The sequence below is a fragment of the Thunnus thynnus genome, chromosome 24 (assembly GCF_963924715.1).
Source record: "Thunnus thynnus chromosome 24, fThuThy2.1, whole genome shotgun sequence".
Lineage (NCBI taxonomy): Eukaryota > Metazoa > Chordata > Actinopteri > Scombriformes > Scombridae > Thunnus > Thunnus thynnus.
This window is the reverse complement of record NC_089540.1, coordinates 15,993,865-16,017,698: the sequence shown is the minus strand read 5'-3', so window position 1 is coordinate 16,017,698 and position 23,834 is coordinate 15,993,865. Positions and strand designations below refer to the sequence as shown.

The following is a 23,834-nucleotide window of genomic DNA, read 5'->3' as shown; positions in this document are numbered from 1 at the left end:
ACTGTTTGTGTTATCCCGTTCGGGATTCCTGTGTGCGCCACCGCAAGTGGAAAGTAAGTTGCTTTGTCGGTCCACAACTAGACAACGTGCGTACCGACTACCGTCTGTACCCCGCTCTCTGTAGACAAAGCAACCGCTACTCTCCCCTCACGGTCGCGGGACCGAGAGTCGATCTCCTTTCCTCTCTTTCCTTCCCTTACTAACACCCACACACACACACGCATATACACTTGCACATCCGTCTAACTACGCACGTTTTCCACACATCTGATAGTCAGATAACAGAGGGCCATAGCGCCGTCTTGCCCCTTTGTTACCGGCTATCAGACACGTGAGTGCAGAAACGCTACCGACCACCGGTCGGCGCTATCTGCTATTGTTAACTGGAACTCTGCGGCGTCTTCCGCCGGTTGTCCTAACGTGACGCGACTTCCCCCGGAAGCCGCGCCATCTTGAGTCACTTGCATCGTCACGTGATCCACGTCGGCCATCTTGTGACTCATACACACACCCACACACATACACGCTTACACATACTCTTACCTCCTCCCTCTCACACACACACACACACACACACACACACACACACACACACACACACACACACACACACACGCATCGGTTTACCTTTACCCAGCTGCTGTTTTATGTGTTCTTTTTGCTAGTATTAGTGGTAGTATAGTATTTTGTTGATTGAAGCAATTGTTGACTTTGTTAATTCTTGTGGAAGTTAATAAATACTATTTGTAGCTTTAAAGAGAAGTTTTCTTGTCATTATTGTGCATCTATTATTATGATAAGTGGCTGATTGAGGGAGCCAGTGCTCGGACTCTCACCTTCACCATTCACTTAGAGGTGCTGATACCCCAGGTGTTAGCTCCCCTTAAGTGAATACTTTGTTTATGAGACTACCTTTACAGTTGGTTATTAGTCCCGGTCTCCGGGTGGTGCCCCGCATTATTAACTGAGTTAATAAAGTTTAATTTCATAATTTATAATTATCTTTGATAATTACAAATTATAGCTAATAACCAAACGCACTCCTTTCAACCCCAACAAGTGGTGCCCCGTGTGAGGCCCCTAATATATCAGCCTTGTCATAATATTTATGCACAATAATTCATAATTAATAATTTTTAAATTATTAATGATTTTTCAAAAAATTTTGATTTTTGAAATTGCTTTCTCTAGTGCTCTGCCAAGCATATATACTAGTGGTTGTGTATTGTGTATACTAGCGGTTGTGTTAGCGTTAGTAAAGAGCTTGTTAGCATTTGCATGCTAGTGGATAGTCCCTAACACACTAATTAGTTGATATTCACCTTTAGTGCTTTAGTCACTACTAAGGTCCTGCTAGGACAGGGACAGGTTGCAGTGTTTGAATAATCAACTGTGTAAGTCACAGGTTAACCTCTCACCTGTGCACCTAGCAACATTAGCAGTAACCACACGTTCATAGCCGCTGTGCGACGCGTGCTAACATGAGCCGCCAAAACCCCCACGCGGCTGGAGCTGAAGCTCCACAGGGAATTCAGGACCTAGACCTACAGGATACGGTCGCTTCCCTTGTCCGCCTCTCCATACGAGAGAGGGACCATTTGACCAGTTGTAGCCTCAGAGAGTGCGACGAGATGCTGAGGGAACTAAGGGAGTACGCGAACAACCCGGCCGGGAAACCAGAGCGTACAATCCCAGACGTGATTGGTCAGATGTTCCTAATCCAGCAACGCAGAGCTCAGCTACAGCGAGAAGAGGACTTAGAGCAGCTGGCTCAGCTGCAGCGCAGCTACCAAGCTGTGCAAACATCCAATTTCAAGCTCCAGCAGGAAGCTGAGAGCGCCCGGGTTGAACTGGCTCGGACGCAGGAGGACCGAGCAGCCCTGCGTGCAGCCATCCAAAGGATCCAGGAAGCCAGCGACAGCAGCAGCGAGGAGACTGAGGTTGGCCAGGTAAGTACTGCTGCCAGCCCAACCCCCCAGGAGACCAAGAGTGAGACTGGCGGTGCCGACAAAGGTCCACCGCTGCCCCCCACAGGAACTGGGAGCTCCATCTTAGCCGCTGACCAGCGTCCACTACCGTCGCTTCCCCCACTTGTGCAGGAGGCTGATGCACCGGATGAAGCTAGTCTGCTACGCATGCAGCTTCAAGCTGCGCAGGCGAGGGAGCTCGCCCTGCACAGGAGACTTGAAGCTGCCCAGCTGCAGCAACTGGCTAACCCGGTTGACATGGGGGCGCGCCCCAGGAGTCTAGCGACCCCTGGTGACGCAGCCTACCACCTCCCCGTTCCGGACGCATACCGAGTGTCCTCGACGGTCCGCTCACGGAGCACGACCGCTCCGCCATCCAGGGATATGTTGCAGTCTGCCCTGAAACAAAGGGGTCAGTACTACAACCAGACTCCCTCCACACTGCAAGGTGCAAGGTACCGGTCTCACCACCACGATGAGCTTGGCTACGAGGGGATGATGGAGGATCCGGATGGCCCGCTGCCGCCAGCTTACGGTTTGAGGACCCGTCAAATCGAGTCTCTCGCCCGTGATGTAGAGCGATTCGACCCGAGAAATCACGAGTCAAACATCGATGATTATCTCAGGGAGATTGAGCGGTGCCTAGTTGATCTTCCATATGCCTCTCCACGTGAAAAGCTCAAGCTGGTGTGGAAAACCACGGCAAGAGAAGTCCATGTTTTCATGGAATCTCTGTCAGCGGAGACCAGAGACTGGTACCCAGCCCTCTGCAGAGCCTTGCGGGAGGAATACTCGCCGTACGCGGACGAAACCTCCGCCACTCTCAGCGCCCTTACCATCACCCAGAAGAAACACCTCAACCATCAACTAACGAGTCCAAAGAACTGAAGGCCCTTCGCCATGTCCAACCCCATCTCAGAATTGACAAGGGCCTGCTGGTCTACAGTCCTGGTGGTCAGGGACCGGCTCGTTGGGTCGTTCCGACGGACCATAGGGGGGTGATACTGGCCCACGCCCACGACTCCCCTGTCGGGGGTCACCGGAGCTACAAGGCCACTCTGAAAACCCTGCAGCAGGTTGCCTACTGGCCATCCATGGCCCGTGACACGCAACTCTACGTCCAAGGATGTCTGGTTTGCTGTCAATTTCAACCGTCACGACCCTTGAACCGAGCCCCACTCCAGGGCCGAGGGATCACCTTCCCATGGTCCCACCTCCAGATGGACTGGATTGGTCCAGTCCCCAAGTCTTCAAGAGGCAACAAATATCTCTTGACTGTGACCTGCTCGTTCACAAAGTGGGTTGAATGTCTTCCGGTGCCCAACGACACGGCTGTGACCACAGCAGTCCTGCTGCTAAACCACGTCTTCAGCCGCTGGGGGCTGCCACTCTCCGTCGACTCGGACAGAGGCACTCACTTCACCTCGAGTGTCATGACAGCCATGTTTGAGATTCTGGGAGTGGAGGTCAACTTCCACATCCCATACCACCCCCAGTCATCAGGTCAAGTCGAGCGTGCCAATCGCACTATCATCAGCATGCTGAAGAAGTATGTTAATGGTAGTGGCAAGGACTGGGACGTGAAACTCCCTCTGGTGTTGATGGCCATCCGGTCTACCCCGCACCGCTCTACGGGAGTGACGCCTTTCGAAATGATGACTGGGAGAGAAATGACCTTGCCGTTACATCTTCTGTATTGCCCAGAGGATGTAAGTGTGGCAACGGCCTACACCGCACACCAGTACGTCACTGATCTGCGAGACCACCTCAGAGTCACATTTGCATGGGCCCAAAAGAACCTGGAAACTAGTGCCAGAGGAGCAAAGGCCTACTACGATAGGAAAACGTCCAATCGTGAGTACAGTGTAGGCGACAAAGTGCTCTATTTCAGGTTTGCCAACCCGGTAGGACAGTCCAAGAAGTTCCTACCCAGCTGGGCTGGCCCCTATGAGGTTGTGGGAAAGCTCTCTCCGGTAGCCTACCGGATCAGAGTTTCCAAACCGAGTCAGGCGCCAACCTACAAATGGGTCCATGCAAATCAGATCAAGCTTTTCCGTCCGTTTTCGCTCCCGAGGGGAGAGGCCGTCTCCACACCCGAAAGGGGGGAGCAGTCTGCACCCCAAAGGGGGGAAGACGACGTATAGTAGCCCCGCAGGGACAGCTGCATGCCTCCTACCTCCCCGCCGGCATGCACTAACACCTAACCCCTACTTCCCCTTCCTGACAAGTAATCAACATTTTGGTCTGTTCTAGGATGAAACTCCCTTGGATCCTTGGCATCTTCCTCACCCTACGGGTTGCTGTGCCCACTGATGTGGTCAACCTTGGCCCTCCAACCGGTATCGTCCTGCAGGAGATACCGGGACTCCTAATTACCCGGTGCGGCCTATACACCCAAAGAATCTACGTCCGACTAGATCCTTGGGATGTGTACCGCAAGCACATCCGCCTGCCTCCCCGCCTGACGGAGGGCAGACTGAGCGGAACCCAAACACATGACACTGTTGAGCACGCCAAACAAACAACCATCCACATGCTCGAACAGCTGCAGAAGTTCCTGGTCACAGAGAAGGATCTCAGTAGTGGGAAACGACCAAGGAGGTTCCTTGGAGGACTGTTCACTGCAGTCTCGGCCATTGGATCGCTGTTTTCAATTGGACTATCGGCTGCCAACTCTGTCAGTATTAAAGCCCTTCAAAGGCACATGGGCGAACTCAGTGAGGAAATGCCAGAAATCCAACAGAGACTCCTCAACCAACGTGAACAATTACAAGACTTGGGTAAAACCCTCCAGGGTACCATAGTGACCGTTAACCTTCATTCTGCCCTCATCAATAACACCTTGCATGCCTTAGGGACGTTGTCAGAAGTAGTCAGGGATGATTTTATGTACGTACGCGTAGTGAGAGATCTAATGCAGGACCTCCTTAGGGAAATTAGCTCCTCAGTTAGCAGTCTGAGTGGTGGGCAAATACCGACCTACCTCGTTCCCATGAGCCTGGTCGAGCAAACCCTCAGATCCGCAACAACTACTGTGGTACAGTCATCACAAACTCACTTGGCATATAGTCTTGGCAGTGCAATCCCAGTTTATGTGAACCCACAGAACCTGGAGATAGGGTTCCTTCTCAACCTCCCTATCATAGAACGGCAGAATGTGTATAGGTTAAAATCAGTGCTGAATGTTGGTTTTTGGCAAGACAACACCCATGTCCACCTCAAAACACCACCAACACTCGCATACCACGACGATGACCCCTCGCTCTACCTTAGCCCCAACCTTAACTTGTGTACTAAAACTAAGGACGTTCACTGGGTTTGCCCAGGCAATCCCTTCATTCGGGATGTCAGCAATTATCTCTGCGGCCTAAGAGCCGAGTCCCCTGAACAAAAGTGTCAGGGTAGGCTGTCTGTTAAAGACGAAGGTATGGACACTAAGGTAGAACGAGCGGGTAGTCGATGGCTCGTTAGCACACCTGCTAACGAAGCCCTAATGGCCTACGATCGTCATGACACAACCACTAAATTGACCCTACCCAACCAGACAATGTCCTTGACGGTTCCTCAGGGAGCCACCATACACTTTGGTGACATTGTCCTCCATCATCTCAACCCTGACCAACACGACACGGAGATTGAGATTATGGACGCATTCAGAGGTCACAACTTGACCATTGACGACACCCTTCAGCAACAGCTCCTGGCTGAAGGAACCAAATTAGTGAAGTTTAGTGTCAAACCGTCTGGACTCACTACGGCTTACTTTAGCCACACGTCGTCACCTTCACAGGAACATCATGTCAGTTGGGCCGCCTTTGGGCTCCTTCTTAGTGGTTGGGTCATCACGGCAGTCATCGCACACATCATGTTCAGATACATTCGCAGGTTGCAGGCCAGACTGGACACCCTTTTAGTAGTCCCACGACGCTTCACGCACCAGTCTGCGTCTGCCCCTCGCACTAACACCAGTCCTCTCCAGGAGTAGGCCTAATGGCCTCTAACCCCCTCCTGCTTTTCTTCACCCCTACCTTGGGCTTTCCCCTAGTGCCAGTGGTGAACATGCAGCAGCAAAGGATTGTAAGTGTACCTGAACGTATTTTTTTTTTTTTTTTTTTTTCCTTTTGTTTTGATGTGTAGCGTAGTTAGTGACATTCTGCCCAGACGAAACCTCAGTGCTTATCTGCCCAGACACTAAAACCTCTGCTTACTGGACTGTACAGACTCTGACCTTTCCTCAGGTATCATGGACTCTTTGTTTCAAGAATATGGACTATGTAACTCACTGGTCATACCTCCTACATGGACTAGTTGGCCCTTGGGTTGCTCTGAAGACTGTGGCCTCAACCCACTCCTCAGACCAAAGGGGGGATGTTGGGCCTCCACATACAGTCAGACAAAGGGGCCTACATGGAAACCCTGAGGCCTGGCCACGAGGCCGCCTTTGTTCCCTTGAAACAAAGGATCAGCACCAAAAGGCTGACCACTGACTCCATCCCCCAGTGTGCACCACTTCGCACCTAGGTGCTAAGTAGGAAACGGCCCAGCACAGTCTCTGATTGGCAGAGACGCACCAACGTTACGGGGAGTCATGGCAACGGAGCCGTGACGTCATTCCCCTTTAAAACACGGAGCGGGACAGAATCTCGTCCTCTTTCAGGTACTCTTGCTTAGGAGAAGGTCCGCCTTTTCGATCAGCTGGATCGCCAACGAAAGGGACTCGTACACGTGTGCTATTTCCCCTTTTTCTTTTGGAGTATCTCCCCTCGCTGGACGAGACGAGACCTCGACCCGTGTTCACCCGAACACCGTAACGTACCGGATCCGCGAGAGACTGCTGTTGCAACCCAGCGCTCTCACCCAATACCTGCAGAAGGGAGAAAGGATTTTCTCCACGGAGACGCGGATAACTTCTACGCCCCGCCGTCTACCGACTAAGTCGACTACCCTGCGTTCTTCGCTGCCCCACCGAGGAACCAGCGCCGTCATTCCCGGGAAACCAGGACGGTTCTGCCAGCATCACGCACCGGAGGACCCGCTGCTGGATTTCACTGACGGACTTTTCCCACACACATCGGTTCGCTCCGGAGAGCGACACAAGTAAGAGGTTGTCTGGGCAGAGATAGTAGTAGAGTTGTGTGTTTGTGAACTTAGTGTTTGAACTGTTTTGTGTGTTTAACGGACCGCCGAGTCCTGTTTGCTGCTGTACTCCGAGGAGTGTATGTTCTAAGTTGCTGCCTGTTTAGTTTGTGTTCACCACGCTAAACTGTTTGTGTTATCCCGTTCGGGATTCCTGTGTGCGCCACCGCAAGTGGAAAGTAAGTTGCTTTGTCGGTCCACAACTAGACAACGTGCGTACCGACTACCGTCCGTACCCCGCTCTCTGTAGACAAAGCAACCGCTACTCTCCCCTCACGGTCGCGGGACCGAGAGTCGATCTCCTTTCCTCTCTTTCCTTCCCTTACTAACACCCACACACACACACGCATATACACTTGCACATCCGTCTAACTACGCACGTTTTCCACACATCTGATAGTCAGATAACAGAGGGCCATAGCGCCGTCTTGCCCCTTTGTTACCGGCTATCAGACACGTGAGTGCAGAAACGCTACCGACCACCGGTCGGCGCTATCTGCTATTGTTAACTGGAACTCTGCGGCGTCTTCCGCCGGTTGTCCTAACGTGACGCGACTTCCCCCGGAAGCCGCGCCATCTTGAGTCACTTGCATCGTCACGTGATCCACGTCGGCCATCTTGTGACTCATACACCCACCCACACACATACACGCTTACACATACTCTTACCTCCTCCCTCTCACACACACACAGACACACACACACACACACACACACACACACACACACACACACGCATCGGTTTACCTTTACCCAGCTGCTGTTTTATGTGTTCTTTTTGCTAGTATTAGTGGTAGTATAGTATTTTGTTGATTGAAGCAATTGTTGACTTTGTTAATTCTTGTGGAAGTTAATAAATACTATTTGTAGCTTTAAAGAGAAGTTTTCTTGTCATTATTGTGCATCTATTATTATGATAAGTGGCTGATTGAGGGAGCCAGTGCTCGGACTCTCACCTTCACCATTCACTTAGAGGTGCTGATACCCCAGGTGTTAGCTCCCCTTAAGTGAATACTTTGTTTATGAGACTACCTTTACAGTTGGTTATTAGTCCCGGTCTCCGGGTGGTGCCCCGCATTATTAACTGAGTTAATAAAGTTTAATTTCATAATTTATAATTATCTTTGATAATTACAAATTATAGCTAATAACCAAACGCACTCCTTTCAACCCCAACAATATCATGTGTAGACCACACCATGTAAATTTCATGTAAATCGGAGGATGTTTGTCATATAAGGCTGACTTCCTGTTATCAGTAGGTGGCGCTATGACTATGACTCAATATTGACATGTAGATGTGTTCAGGCTTGGACTCCTATCAAGCATGAGAAATTTGGGGCGGATTGGACAATGTAAAGTTGAGTTACAACAACTTCCTGTTTAATGCTCCAAACATGTTTTGGGCTAAATTGATTAGCACGCCACGCCAATGGTGATCAATGAAAACCAAAAAGCTTTGCAATTTAGCATCGCAAAGGTCTGTAGATGTAACCTACCAAAATTGAAGGTGTTTTGACTCAAAATGGCTGACTTCCTGTTGGGCTTAGGGTATGGCTCCAAGAGGTTCTTCGAAAGTTTGGACATGATACATGTGCCTTCCAAATTTGGTGCATCTAGGTGAAACCTATATGTGGGGGATTCAACATTTCATGGGGGCGCTATCGAGCCATTTTGCAACACCCATGTCCAAGACCCATAAAACATATAAATGTTCACAATTCTGATGCATGTGGCAAGTTTCAAAAAATTGTGATTAATTTGGACAAAAAACAATAATTCCTTGCATTACAACAGGGCCTTCACACTACTCAGTGCTCAGGTCTTAATAAATAATGGTGTGATGGAAAATCAAAGCTCTGAAAGACTGTCCATCAGTCAGGTGAATCCAAAAAAGTTAAAAGAAAATTAACAAATATGTAATCATTGAATAAGGAATAAAAAAAGTCCTCAGCCAACATGCTGTATATTGAGACACTGAAGACTGTCATAAGTTTCTCATTGCAAAGTGAAGTCAGTGACTTTCAGTAAGCTGTTTCTCACTCTTTGACCTTCCTGTTTTTCTAACAACAAACAGTGTGACATTTTATCTCAGCAGCTGCAGACGGACAGAAAGAGAAACTAAATGAGATTTGAAAAGTGAGCGTGAGAATGAACTCCTGTTTCTCTCATGTTGTTCTGTTTGTAAGGTTGACTGAGTCTGACATTTTCAACATTTTAAACATTACAGTTTTCTGAGGAGACTGTTTCACCCTGTCACTACTAAACATTTTTTCCTTTAATTTTTAAATGTTAAATCTCTGTTGAGCTGTTCTGGAGTTCTGGTAAAAAAAAGTTGTGTATTCATGTACCACTTATTCAGGTGATATTTTAAAATTACACAAGTTAAAGCTGCTGAACAGTATAATATTCAATTAGTCAATACTGTACTAACTAATGCAGGTTGTAGGAGGACAACGGCTTGTTCTTTAATACTCCTACAAGACTAATCTGGACATAGTTAAAGTAAACTGTCAACTGTGTATTTTCATTTTTAATCAGTTGGTAAGTGCACAAAAAATATGTTTGATCTATAATCTCTGTTGTAAATTTCAACTGAATTCACACTGGAAACCTCACTTGGTGTTGTGAAGTGCAGCCTCACAGAGCTGCTTAACTGTAGACTCTAACCAGCCTTCCTTCTTGAATTAATGATCAGTTTCTTATAATTTAATATTAGTTTTGATATCTGTATTACATTCATGACATTATTTTTAATCTCATCTCATTCATTGCACTTACATAAAAAGGTTTTTTTTTTCTTTTTGTCAGAAGCTGAATTGTGTTTTTTGCTTTCCAGCACATGCAAACACATCCATGTATTACTCAAGAAATATTTGTACTTATTAAGATTATACAAATCAAAGATACAATAAGTCTTCACTTAGTGGAAAATGACAGAGTGAAGAAATCTACAAACAAATACAGTAATAATGTTTATAAAGATTATTGCTTTGCTTCTTCTGTTTCTCTAGATTTCTTCTTTGTGTCTGAGTCTCTCAGAGCTTTGCAGGGTGTGTTGTTAAGTGTGACTTCCTGTTTGACTAAACCACAGAGGAAATTAGAGCTTGTTTTAGAGGAACTAGTCCTGCACACATTACTGGTAAGTACGTGACAATACATACATGTTGGAATTCTGATATGCTTGCATTGTTACATATCCAGTTTTCAGAGTGATGCGCCACAGCTTCTCTCCACCAACCATAAAACCAACATACAGTTCTGAAAGTCCGTGTCTAAAATATAATGCAAGTCTAACTTGTGTTGTTTACATTTTCTTCTCTTATTTTGGTTTGTTTTGTCTTGTGTTTTGAAGTTCGTCGTTTTAGGGATTTCATATTGAAAAAGCTGCAAATGTGGAGGGTACCCTCTTGATTTTATCTAACTCAGGCTATTGAACCTTCATTTTAGTCTAAGTTGAATTTAACAATGCATTTTTTCATAAAACAGGAACTGAGTAATTGACTCCCATCATTTACATTTAAGTCTGACAGTATTTCAGGGCAAATATGAACAGGAGGAACAATTAGAGACCAACAACTATTTCAATGTACATACGGGCCTCGTGAGTTTTCTGTTAAGAATTATTGTCACACCAGCTGTTTGATGTGATGAAATTGGACCATTTTAACTACGAATTTTGAGTTTCCCCAAAGTTGGAAATGTGAGATTTTCACTCAACAACAAGAACAATAAGAGTCTAATCTTCACTTTGAGCAGCTACAACCTTTAAACACTGCTTTCATGTTAACACATCAGTAATTTCACACAACTATTATTTAAAATAACTTATGACATTTAGATTAATTTTAAGTCTTCTCTCCATGGTTTAAAGTTTATTATTAACAAATGCAGTTTAATATTGTATTAAGGTTTATGTTTTATTGTGTCATTTACATACTGTAGGTAAGAAAAATAGTATTTCTTCCACATCTGTTAAATATTTCTTACTCTTATCTTTAAGTTGCACTTTTGAAGGTGGTTTTCACTTTTAAGGTCAAAGGGGTTCATCATTTCCTATAAAAGGTTTGTATAAATATACAATCATTCTTTTAAATGTATGAAAAATCCAACAGTCCAATTTAAATAGACTATAATGATATAATGCCTTATAAACAACAGAGAATTTGTTTTTGAATGCAAAATATAGTCTGCACATTGTTTTACCAGTCTTATTCTTTAATTACTGTGGACAGAAGAGCCTTGATTTCTCTCCAAAAAAAAGACACTGATTGAAAGTAAAGATTTAAAATCCTATCATATCCTGTTGCTGTCTGTATTTTTAATCTGACCCGGTTTAAATTCTGACTTACTGACATTCAGCGGGCCACTGGGCCTCAGAAAATTAACCTGCACCTGAGATCCATTTCTACTTGACCAGAAGGACCAAAGGTTGAGGTGGGATCTTCTTCTTCTATGCTGTGTTCTTTAAATGCTGGAGGTTTCCTATTGTTTTGTACTTGACATTCTTGGGAGTGCAAATGTCACAGTTTGAGATTAATCCCAACTCAGTTTATTCAGGAACGTTTTGTGTTCATATCATGAGTGATTGAACGGCTCAAGTGGACTTTATTCCTTGAGCTAGTTTCATCAGAATCACCCCTTAAATCCTGGAAGAAAACGGTTCACATCAGCTTATTTGCTTTCATCTTATTCAGGCTTCTGTACCTTTTATTGCATTTCCAGACTATTTTAGGATTGTTGCATGTGTAAAGTGATGACAGGTTGGCTTAAAAACAAACATCACATACACCAAGGACTGCATGCACTGCCTAGGCTATTCTACCTTACATGTGTACATGTATAAAACCAGATGGACAGTACTGATCTGTTACTCAAGCATTAACATTTTCCTCTTAATCAGCAGTCTCGAGTTTGCTTCCAAAATTTCTTCTACAGTTTGCTTTGTTGCGTGTTACTGAACTTGACCACAAAGGATCTAAAGTGTGATTTTTAGCATCTTTTATAACAAAGATTCCAGTGACCAATGATATTCTATTTCACACATAACCAAGCTGGATTTTCTCTGAGGTTTTTAAGGCGCTCTGAATCCTGCAGTGTACCATTTCTATTGAACAATTTGTACCATGAAGAAGAAATCACTATATATTTTGATTTAAGGACTCTTCAGCTGTCGGAGGACCTGTGCTGGTGATGTGATGATACTATAAAATGTAAATATATAGTTATATAAAGTGGTAACTTTAGAAAGTCCTTGAGTAACTAAACTAATATTCAACTAGGATTTAGATTCTGACAGATAGTGAACCTCTGCTAATGAATGCGCTTTGATACGGACTGAATGAATGAGGAAATGAAACAGTGTGTCTGGTTCTGTAAGATGGAGGAGACGGAGAGAAACTCAGGGTTTGTTGAAGAAAACCTGCCAGCGAGCAGGTTAGCTTCACAGAATCAGTTACTGCAGTAACTGACACCAAGTTTAAGTTAGCTCTCTTTCTGAAACTGAAAACCCAGAGTTTCCCTCAACTCAGGGTGAACAAACCTAAAACCTGCTTTCTGAAACAGGCCCCTGTACTACAAAGTAAATTCAACATACTCAGGATATCTTTTCGTTATCTGGCTTCACTGAGCCTAACATTGTCCTTCCAGATAACCAGTAGCTGCTATCAACTAGCTCAGTCAACTCGGGGTTTTCCAATTACGAGCGCGTTCATGTGAAAGAGGCGGAGTTGTTAATTACAAGCAACATCATCAGAACCATGAATGAAGTAATTTTTTTTTTTTTTTTTTTTTAAATTAAAAAGTAAAGCCAGACCGTTTCTGCTACCAAAGCAAAGAGTGGGAAAGTAGTTAATGACTGAAATGTTGCATTTATAATCATGGAGCCAATTAACAGTGTGTGGATTCTTATTATTTTTTAAACAAAGACAAGCATTCATTTTATTTCCAACTATCATCACATGGTTGTCTCATGTTATTCTGAGCTGCAGTGAAGGAATCAGAGGTTAAAAATCATCCACACTGTCAGCTGTCACTCCAGGGATAAAATAAACTTCACACAATTAAAATGCAGATGATCCCATCTTTGATAATGCACTCTGAGGTGACCCAATACAGAAGAATAATAAACTCAAAGCTCATCATTTAGTCATTTAATGCCTGTTAGAACATGTTTTGTAAGATGCATTAATACATTAAATGTGTTACAGCAGGTATTTGTTGGTGTGATAACTTATGGAGAGCCCATTAATTCAAAACCCTACATCACCTATCCAGTCATCCTGCACTGCCACCCAGTGGACGACACCAATTGGACAGAAATTCAATCGCCTCTCTTGAATCGGAAGTAAAGAGAGAAAGGCCAAAACAAACTTTGGAAATAAGCAAAAATCTAAGGCGGAGGAAATTGGTATTATTAATATTAATGTGTGCCCTCCAGTCTGTTGGTCAGTTGAACCATCATGGATAATCCCAGAACCTGAAGTCAATCTATGCTCACTGAATAATAAAAGATAGAGATCAGGAGAAATAGTCAAGGAAGTTAAGTCTCATCTGCAACAAAGATGGAGTTCATATTTACAGAATAAAGATAAATAAAGAATTAGTTACTTTGGAGTAATCATTCCTGAATTAAGAATTAAAAACAGACGTATCAGATGTCAGTATTCACAGCAGAGATGTTGGCAATATTAATGTGCACTTTGGTGGATAGAGGACAATAAAGCAGACAACTCAGTTATATGCAGTGATTCAGGTGCAGCTTTAACTACAATAAGAGAAATCAAATCCAAGTCCAGACCTGATATACTGGCAGAGATTTATCAAACATTATACAGAATTCAAAAAGCAGATTGTTAGAAGAAAATCTTATTTTGTCTGCCCCTTACTGAAAACATAAAACAATAGAAATAGATGGTCTGTTAATTACAATTACTTAACCACCAATACCAACAGTAACGAGAAAAATCTAAATATACATTTAGAAATTTTAAGAACTTTCAAGTCATTGTCCACATACAGAGCCACAGCCCTCCTGTTGGTCCCATTGATATAATACAGCTAGAGAGCAGGAAATCCTTCACAGAGGCCAGAATTCATCACATCCAAACTGCTTTATTTTGATGTAGTCTATCAAAAACTAAGCTTACATTTCAAAGCTTGTGAGGGCTCAACAAAGTTAATTTTTAACAGTAACCTTACCTGCAAGCACCTGTTCAGACTCCTTGTCTGTAGAGAACAGTAACTTCTTATCTTACTAAAGACTGTTTTGTCTTTTCTTGAAGGACAAAACATTTCTCAACAAACTCCTGTCTTTTCCATGTGCTCTGAGCTGGTAGCTTCTCCAGTTTCATACATGGGGCACACCGGGCCCAGGTGTGTCTCATCCTGCTAATCAGCCTGTCCTCAGGTACCTGCCCCTAAATTTTGAGTGCACACCTATTCTCATCTTTATGGTAAATGCATTGAATAACAATAACTTGTGTTTCTGTCGGGGAGAGGTACAGAGGTTAACAGTTTAAAGTGTTTACATGTCAGCTGATGAAACATGTTTGTTTGACTGTGTCTACAGTATGATGAAGCAAATACAAATACAATGTAGTAGAGAAATGTGTTTTAACAAAAGGCTTTTTACAAAAACTGTCTTATTTTTATCAAGTTGTTGATTTTTTGATGTGTTACAGATAAACTTTGATGAAGCCGTTGTGTCATCCCTGTATATATATATATATATATATATATATATATATATATATATATATATATATATATATATATATATATATTTATGTTGGCACAGCTGGATCAGCTCTACAGTCTAAATAATAACAGGGGTGTTTACCACTGCCAGCACAATTAGTTTTCAATTGATGTCCTCCAACATCAGATATCAGAATGTGATATATTGGTGTCTGCATGTTACTGCTAAAAATGAGCAGTTTGACAAGCATCAACATATTTATTACCATTAATCCACAGTTTGTAAGTGGACTGTTCAGACACTGAGTGACCAGGAGACATTTCTACTGGCAGCAAGTTCTCATTTTTTAAGTATTTGCATTTATTTTTGTACTTCAGACAGTTGTGACCACTGAGCCCTGGTCAGATGATGGTGATGAAGATATTCAATGATGATAGTCATACTATTACTTTTACCTGAACCCTGGTGTTCATCCTCTTGTGTTGGCACTAAGCTCGCTCTGCTCTCACTTCATGTAGGTTCACTAATAGACACAGAAACTAAACCAAAATACTTTAAGGATGAGAGTTATCCTTCATACAGTACATACTGTATGTGATGTTTTCTATGCTCCACCTTTTTGTGTGTGTGTGAACCAGGTGGTGGAATAAGACATGTTTTGCCTTTCATAATACTTTTTCTCTCACATCCTGTTGACAGATGTTGTTGATCAGTGCATGAATTTACTACTCATTCATTGAAGAGTTTATCTTGTGTGTGCATTTAGTCTGGCTGCTCTACTCTTTCCTGACCATCACAGTACCAGTGTCAGTACAACCACTATGATCTTGGAGCACAGCTGACGTCACTCAGTCAAGCCCCTACAGTCTGGGGTTCCCCTCCCACATTGCACATGTTTGAATATAATTACTACACATGTAATCATGTTTAATTTCCACTGTTCGTGTTGGAACATTAATACTTTTATTAATATAAAACCTCGTCTGGGCACCACCTTCCACAAATAACCTTTAGTGTCCGGAGGAAACATTAAAGCTTGAATTTAAGCTTCTTCTCCAAGCAGTGACCTCTGTTTACTGTTGCTCAAAGAAATCACACAACATCTTAGGATAAATGAAAACATTATTTATTTTTATTTATTCAAAGCTAAACGTCTTGACACACAATAAAGCATAAAGTAATAAATAAAAATAATGAATGATAATAAAAATAAAACAATATTGTTGAGAAATAGTGGCTTGAAGTGTGACTCCAGGCTAACGTATCACAATGGGGAATGCTGAGGGAAAACTAATTCAACTTCTCTAAAGGAGTTATCTTCTAATTTTAACATTATTCGACATCAACCCTGAATCACAAAGCCATGTTTCGACTTTTTCCACTAATATGAGGGTAGTACATCAATTGTCTCATCTAACTCTTGGCAAAAAACAAATAAATGAATTTCCAAAAATATGAAATTATATTCCTTTAAGTGTAACATAGAGTCTTTTACAGTGTAGACCAGGTCTGCTGAAGATGCAAAAAGGGGAAATTTCTCTACAGGCTAGCATACAATTCACCATCTTGTAGGAATAACATTACCAGTGATAAATGAATAATTCATGAATATTTCATTGGGTTTAAATAGAGCAGTTCTTTCAAGGAAATTCCTCTGGGCATCAACAGCTACTTTAAACTCACCACAACTAACTAAACTCTGATAGCGGTCTCTATTTCACATACAGAAATTTAACTTTGTGATTTTTTTCTCTTATCACAATATTTAAAACATAACTCAACCTTCAAAGTCCAGCTCGTAGTAGTTTCTGTTCACTGTGAAGGGCATTTTGCTGTTGGAGTTTTGCTGGTACTTCCTCTCGATTTCATCACTGTTTACTGAACATTCAGTTGTGCCCCTCTGCAGAAAAAAGGCCATTCAAATCATAATAATGCTGAAATGTATTTATTATTCAGAGACGAATAAAGTTTCTCAGCTAAATATGAAGTCCACTCTGCAGATAACTTACCTTGTATATGAACTCATACCATGTCCCACTGTCTCCCTCAAACTGCCATTGTGGTTTGGTGCCTGCTTGATGAAATAGAGCAAGATGAAACATTTAAAAACACTAACAGTGATTATTATTTTATTTTTAAGGGGCATTAAAGCTGCACTAATCTATATTTTTATATGAATAATGTATCAAATGACTGTGTGATGTGAAAGATATTGATCATAATGACAAACCTATAAAGAATTCTGCAGTTTCTCTCAGCTCTAGAGTTTTTTTCACCTCTTTTAGTTCATTGTTGTTTTTCTTAAAAGCTCTGATAAACCTTCTATATGTTACCTGCCCAGCAGGTACTGTAACAGCAGACAAAGTTAGTGACGACTCAGTGAATAAAGTGGAACATTTAGCTGAATATTTTTCTCAGAAGTTGGTGGAGACCAAAAGAAAAGTTAAATAGAGAGTGAATATTGTATTTACAATCACTAACAACAGCAGATAATCCATACAGCAGCTTTAAGTAATCTAACTTAACATTTATCAGCTCTGTACTGCTGAACAACATTCAGGTACAGCAACACTGCTGTCTGCTGTAAAATGAATTAAGAATGTAATACTGTAGTTATTTTTCTTCATAAATAAGAGTCTAAAACCTCTAAATGTTTATTTCATTAACTTCTGTTCTTTTTATCCAATGGACAAGCCTCTTATATAACCCATTCCCTTTCCAAACCTTTATTTTTACAATAGGAAGGATTTTTCCTATTTTCCCATAATCACCTCCGGGGTGTTTCAGCCGACAGTTGGATCCGTTGGGACAGTTTCCTTTCAGGGCGAACTCGCAAACATGTCTGTAGTGGCAACTGTCACCTTTCCAACAGCCACCTTCATTGTAATTCCTGCAAGGCTTCCTCTACACACACAGATACAACTTAATAAAAATACAGAAGTTTTTTTTATCAGTGGAAAGATAAAAAGTTTGTATAAATACTGTATTAAAGTGGGTTTAATCTCCACTTGTCATGACTCAGCATCTTCTCTGTCCAGAAACACACCTGATCGTTGGTTTCTACATGAGAAGGAGACAAAGAAGAAAACATATCACATGTTCAGATGTTTGGTGGATATTTAACAAAGATGATGGAGGTGTTGATATCTTCAGATATAACTTAAAAGCTCTTTAGCCTGGCTTTAGATTAAGAATGATTTATAGACATTATTTACTTTACTATTTTATTCACTTATTTTATTGTATTAATGCTGTAAAATTATATTCTAGTTTTTATTTCACTCTATTTCATTATTATTATAACTTTAAATCTATTTTATTTTATTACATGTTAATAATTTTTTTTTCTTGTGTGCATTATTCTCAATTGTTTTTACTGTTCACTGTCTGCCTTAAGGCCTTAATATACTCCCAAGCAGACGCGTATATAGAGAGCACTTTTTGTAAAGTGAGACATTGTGATTTAACATTGAAAATAAACTTCTTTATTTGGCCTTCAATAGATTACAACTGGTTACAATAATATTTCTCTCACCAGTTTCATTGCTGGGATCTGGTGACTCAGCAGTTTCCAGGTCCTGGGTGGATGTTTCAGGGACATCTGGACTTGTTGTTGACCTCTCTGTCAAACGATAAAGGAACTATCATGACTACAATACACCTGTAACAGTCATGCAATCTCTTGTTCATGACTGTTCATAAATTATTAAAATAGTTAAAGAAAATGTATTTGTTTAACACTTCAGGAGGATTTATAGTTGTGCCAAGTGAATACAGCATGAAGCAAGTTGAAGAAAGTCTCAGTTATCTTCTGTTTTAGTAGTCGTGGTCATATCACACTTTAAAAGTAGGTGACTGGTTCAGCGTCTGTGATGTTGTCATTACAGGTGAGGACACAGTAGGTCATCTCAGACTCACACGATAAGGAGATGGTGGGTTTAGAGACAGGAGCTGATAGACAATCAAACAAAAACATTTCCTTTGAATTTAGGGCAGTTTTTTATAAACTAAGACAAACTTCATACACAATTCCTCCACTTACAGATAACCAGGAGTTCAGTCTTGCTGGTGACTTTGTTGTTGATCTCTACTGTGTAGCTGCCGTTGTCGTCTGGAGTCAGTCCTGTGATCGTCAGCTCTCCAGTTAAAGTGTTCAGTATACAACGATCTGCAAAATGCACAATTTTAGCCTCTAAACAGGGATTTTGTTGGTCACTTATGAGTGGGCAGCTGGAGAAATATGCACTTTAAAACACTAAACAGCTGATTTTCATACATAAAAAGTCTAGTTTTGATTTCCCACAGAAAAGCAAGTGAATCCCTTTTTTATAACCTGAATTCTTTTCATTTATCCATTGACAATTATGTAATTAAGGTATTTAATTGGGTTTTACAGAGATAATGAATTAATAAATCTTTGGATTGCAACATCCTCAGATATTTAGATATTGCAAAATTTAAGGGCTTGTTGACCAAAACACATGAAAGTGAACCTTATTTAACAGTATATTTTTAATGGGCCTTAACATTTTAATAAAGGTGAAAATTCAGGGTCTGCAGTAATTGTATTTTTAATTTAATGGGTTATACTCCTTAAAATAAACTCAATTCATGCAGAAAACACATTCAAAACCCCTCGATTATAATATAATCCATTCATTTAGCCAAAATATCTGGGATAAACCTATTAAATACTGTGAAAGAATTCCTAAAAATATAATTAATTTCCAGTTGAAAAATATTTCAGACTCCCAATTTAAACCAATATTTCAACCTAAATATATCAAAAACTTCAAACTAATGTGTAAAATCATTGATCTCTGGCTACCAAACACCTTGATTTAGATTAAAGTTGTACCTTTGAAGTGTTGGTAGGAGAAAGTCCCGCCTCTGTACCACCCCACAGCAATAATGGGTCCATGTTTACACACTATGCTCTTGATGGGATTCACCACAGAGGCTGGTGTGAGAACAGCTTTGTCACCTATTTTCCTGTAGAGTGGTTCTGCTGTAAAATAAAATAAAATAAATTAAAAACAAGTGAATGCAAGTTTCTCTGTTTAAAGTCGAGATGAAATGAAAAATGTCTTTTTAACCCTTTTAGATCACATCCCCGGTCATATTGTGCACCTATTTAACAATATATACCAAATAAATAAATAAATAAATAATCAATTTATTTGTATTCTTGTATCAAAATCCAATCAATTTCTTCCTGTAAAACAAAATATGATGTGTGTTTATGCAGCCTTGAACCAACCAGTTTAAACCGATATTATAATGACATCCACCCATCAATCTTCAACTTTTAGCATCACAGAGCTAAGATTCATTATGACATGCCCACCTTTCAATGTTAAATAAATAACATTCACTTACATAGAAACTGAGTCTCTCCTGATTGAATTACCATTACCACCTTCTGTATTTCCATCTTCAGGTTCCTTTATTATATAATTAATGCTCTGACCTGTAACTAAACCTGTGCAAGTATTTGTGGTCATGGATCTATAACAAGCCATTCAAAGAGCTGATGAGACCTTTTACCAAAAGGTAGGCGACTCTGAAATAACAATAATAATAATAAACTGACTTCATGGAAGCTATACCTCTGCTATAATTAAATAAGTTTGCAAGAAAAGTGTGCTACACAGAAATGTTCAAATTAAATAAGAACAGCAAAAATAATTATTATGATAAGCTAATGTATGTTATGATTTGGGGATGATAACAAGGTTGATGACTGATGCAGTAAGAAAACAATGTTTTGTTGATGTGCAATCAGAGATATCAGAAACATAGATGAGAGAACAGTGCAACGTCAACAACAGCACAAGCAGCACTTCTATGTGGAAGTAATAGGCATGTGATTAACAAGTGCAGATATTCTACAGTATTTGTATTTATCTCTTATCTGGATTAAACAAGTGGCATGTTCATATCAGCAGCAGCTGTAATAATTATAACCCAACAGCTACAGATTGTTTGGGGAAGGGGTGAGGACTGATGGGGTCCCAGGCAGAAGATCCCGCGGGGCCCATCTGACCAACTTTTGTTACCATTATGTTCCCCAGAACACCTGTTAAATAATCAGATATTAATCAAAAAGCATTTATGGAATCTAAACATTTTTATTTTGACACATTTATATTAACAGGGAAAATCAAACGTAATAAACTCCTAAAAACACATAGTTTAATATTAACGAAATAAGATGAAATAAGAAATGTAAACAACTTAAAAGTATAAAGTAAAAAAGTAAACAAATAAATATAAATAACAAGTGCAAATGAATTCAAAGCTAACTCTAAATGTTCTTTCTCTTCCCACAGTATGACATCAGTGCTCATCAACATCTAGCTTAAACATTTTTCACACTAATGTTAGCAGAAAAAACATATATAATAATCTTCTTATCTGACTACTTAACAGTAATAAATACATTTAGTTATGGATGGTGGTGTTGCTGTTGCTAAAGTGCTGGAGATGGTGGAAGTTGATGGACCTGAAAAAATAACGCGGAACATTTTGTCATGATGATGTTTAGAAAAGCATGACGTATCTCATCAACACCATTAGGATGCAATGAACTCACATTCATCAGGATCAGGACCTGGAGGGGGACTGGTTCCCTGTTTTTGTTGATAGGAACTTCACCAATGTTCCTGTGGAGAGATAAGAAATGGCTACTCTATGATACTAAGCAGCAATATTCACAAAGTATATTCAGAATGAGTTCATAGGAATTCCTGAAATTAATCTTAAATATTTCTTATGGCCTTATTAATTTATATTATCCTGTCATATCATATTTTTTGATTAATTTCATTTGATTTACTTAACTTTAACCAGTTTCACAGGCTGGCTTCACAAGCCTTTCCAAAGCTAAAACTATTTATTTAGTTTACATTAGATTTTAATCAGTCTCATGTAATCTCAAGGTAAATAGCTAGCAAGCTAAATTCTGTTAGCTCGCTAGATAGCATTAGTAAAGTTCTTACCAACTCCTAAAACGTTAGCTAGCTAGCTTGCATGTTACATGACATCATATATCTTTGCTAACTAACTTTTTGGCTTCCCATTTACTATTATCAATCATCATTTATCATCATTCATTACTATATGATCCACTTACCACTGTCCTGCTTTCTTTTCTCTTCTTTCTCTTTCTTCACTCCCGGACGGATAATTCCTCTATTTCACTCTATTTTGCGTAACGTTAGTAAACGCAAACAGTAGTCACCTGGATGTGACGCTGCTCACAGAAACGCCGATGAGATGGGCCCTTAGGTTGAGTTTCCTAGTACTGGTTGTCAATGAAGTGATTCCCATTAAATGAGACAGTGACAGACAGAGCCAAACACCCGCCACACAGCAAGGTGGAAGCCGGTGAGGCGGCAGACATTTTGGCGTGGCATCTGTGGTGGCCAGTCAGATTGTAGGGGTGGCACTGGCTACCCCGGCCACTCCTTTAAAACTGCGCATTTAAATGACAATTCCTGTGCTTTGTTAGATCAGATTGAGGGCTTCCCTGAATGAATTGGAATGATATCAGCACAGAAATTAATGAAGCTGCATTCATGATCCTTGCAGATACACTGCAGCAACTGAAGCTGCAGGCTGACCAATCAGAGGCTTTAACCACAACATGCACGTCGCGCACACAGCGGCAGCTGCTGCACACACACATACACACACATACACTGTAATAACTTTCTGTAAAAATACGGCCAAATCCTAACAGTAAAGTACTGTTCTTTCTAAATACGGTAAAACACTGTAAATTTTGATGCTTTCTGAAGCCAAAACCAAGAACAGACATTGACAGTAGGCTACTGTAAGATTTGATGGTAAAATACAGTATTTTCATTTTCGCTGCTGCAGTAATGGAGGGCAGAAGCCACATGCGACCATCGACATCATATAATCATTGTTCATCCTCCTTTGTGGAATTAAACCAAAAGATCAGTAACATCTTACTGAGAAAATAGAATTCTCTATTTAAATAGATTCTCCCTCTCCTGCTGGACTGACCATGAGAACAAGCAATAAACCACTTCTGATTCATGTATTGATTAGTTTTAGTTGATCACACAAGTGTCAAGTCTATGAAATGTTAGAAATTAATGAAAAAGGCCCGTCACTAGTTCCCAGAGTTGACAGCCATGTTTATTTAGTCTGAGTACAGTCCAAAAGATATTCAACTGACACAAGCGGTGGAAGAAGTGCTCAGATCCTTTACTTAAGTACACTATACAGTAATACTCCATTACAAGTAAAAGTCCTGCATGAAAAATCCTACTTAAGTAAAAGTACATAAGTATTATGAGCTTGATGTAGTTAAAGTATTGCAGTAAAAGTACATAAGTATTATGAGCTTGATGTAGTTAAAGTATTGCAGTAAAAGTACATAAGTATTATGAGCTTGATGTAGTTAAAGTATTGCAGTAAAAGTACATAAGTATTATGAGCTTGATGTAGTTAAAGTATTGCAGTAAAAGTACATAAGTATTATGAGCTTGATGTAGTTAAAGTATTGCAGTAAAAGTACATAAGTATTATGAGCTTGATGTAGTTAAAGTATTGCAGTAAAAGTACATAAGTATTATGAGCTTGATGTCGTTAAAGTATTGCAGTAAAAGTACATAAGTATTATGAGCTTGATGTAGTTAAAGTATTGCAGTAAAAGTACATAAGTATTATGAGCTTGATGTAGTTAAAGTATTGCAGTAAAAGTACATAAGTATTATGAGCTTGATGTCGTTAAAGTATTGCAGTAAAAGTAGTGGTTTGGTCTCTCTGACTGATATATTATTATATATGACATCATTAGATAATTAATACTGAAGCATCAGTGTTAGAGCAGCATGTTACTGTTGTAGCTGCTGGAGGTGGAGCTAGTTTACACTACTTTATATACAGTTAGCTAGTTTAGTCCAGTGGTTCCCAACCTAGGGGCTGGGGCCCCTCCAAAGGGTCACCAGATAAATCTGAGGGGTCGTGAGATGATTAATGGGAGAGGAAAGAAGAAA

The 23,834-nt window shown here is 40.8% G+C and overlaps 1 protein-coding gene and 1 long non-coding RNA gene across 4 annotated transcripts in view; both read right to left on the bottom strand.

The window, feature by feature from the left end:
- LOC137177247 (V-set and immunoglobulin domain-containing protein 1-like) overlaps positions 1-23,834 on the bottom strand; it is a 142,730-nt gene that overhangs the window by 60,202 nt on the left and 58,694 nt on the right. The window contains exons 13-17 of one of the 3 annotated variants that reach the window (XM_067583423.1): positions 18,338-18,424; positions 17,849-17,862; positions 17,574-17,706; positions 16,812-16,873; positions 15,913-16,702 (exon numbers count right to left, since the gene is read on the bottom strand). The exons of 1 other annotated variant lie outside the window; for it this stretch is intronic. In XM_067583423.1, the coding sequence (XP_067439524.1) occupies positions 16,580-16,702; positions 16,812-16,873; positions 17,574-17,706; positions 17,849-17,862; positions 18,338-18,424 (419 nt within the window). In that variant the 3' untranslated portion in view covers positions 15,913-16,579. Of the gene's footprint in view, positions 1-15,912; positions 16,703-16,811; positions 16,874-17,573; positions 17,707-17,848; positions 17,863-18,337; positions 18,425-23,834 lie in introns of those variants that run through there. One more of the 3 variants, XM_067583424.1, reaches the window with a different exon arrangement.
- Positions 19,817-23,184, bottom strand: LOC137177252 (uncharacterized). The gene is made up of 3 exons (XR_010926031.1): positions 21,938-23,184; positions 21,398-21,467; positions 19,817-21,307 (listed from the first exon to the last, which is right to left on the bottom strand). It is a non-coding gene; the product is annotated as an uncharacterized lncRNA (long non-coding RNA).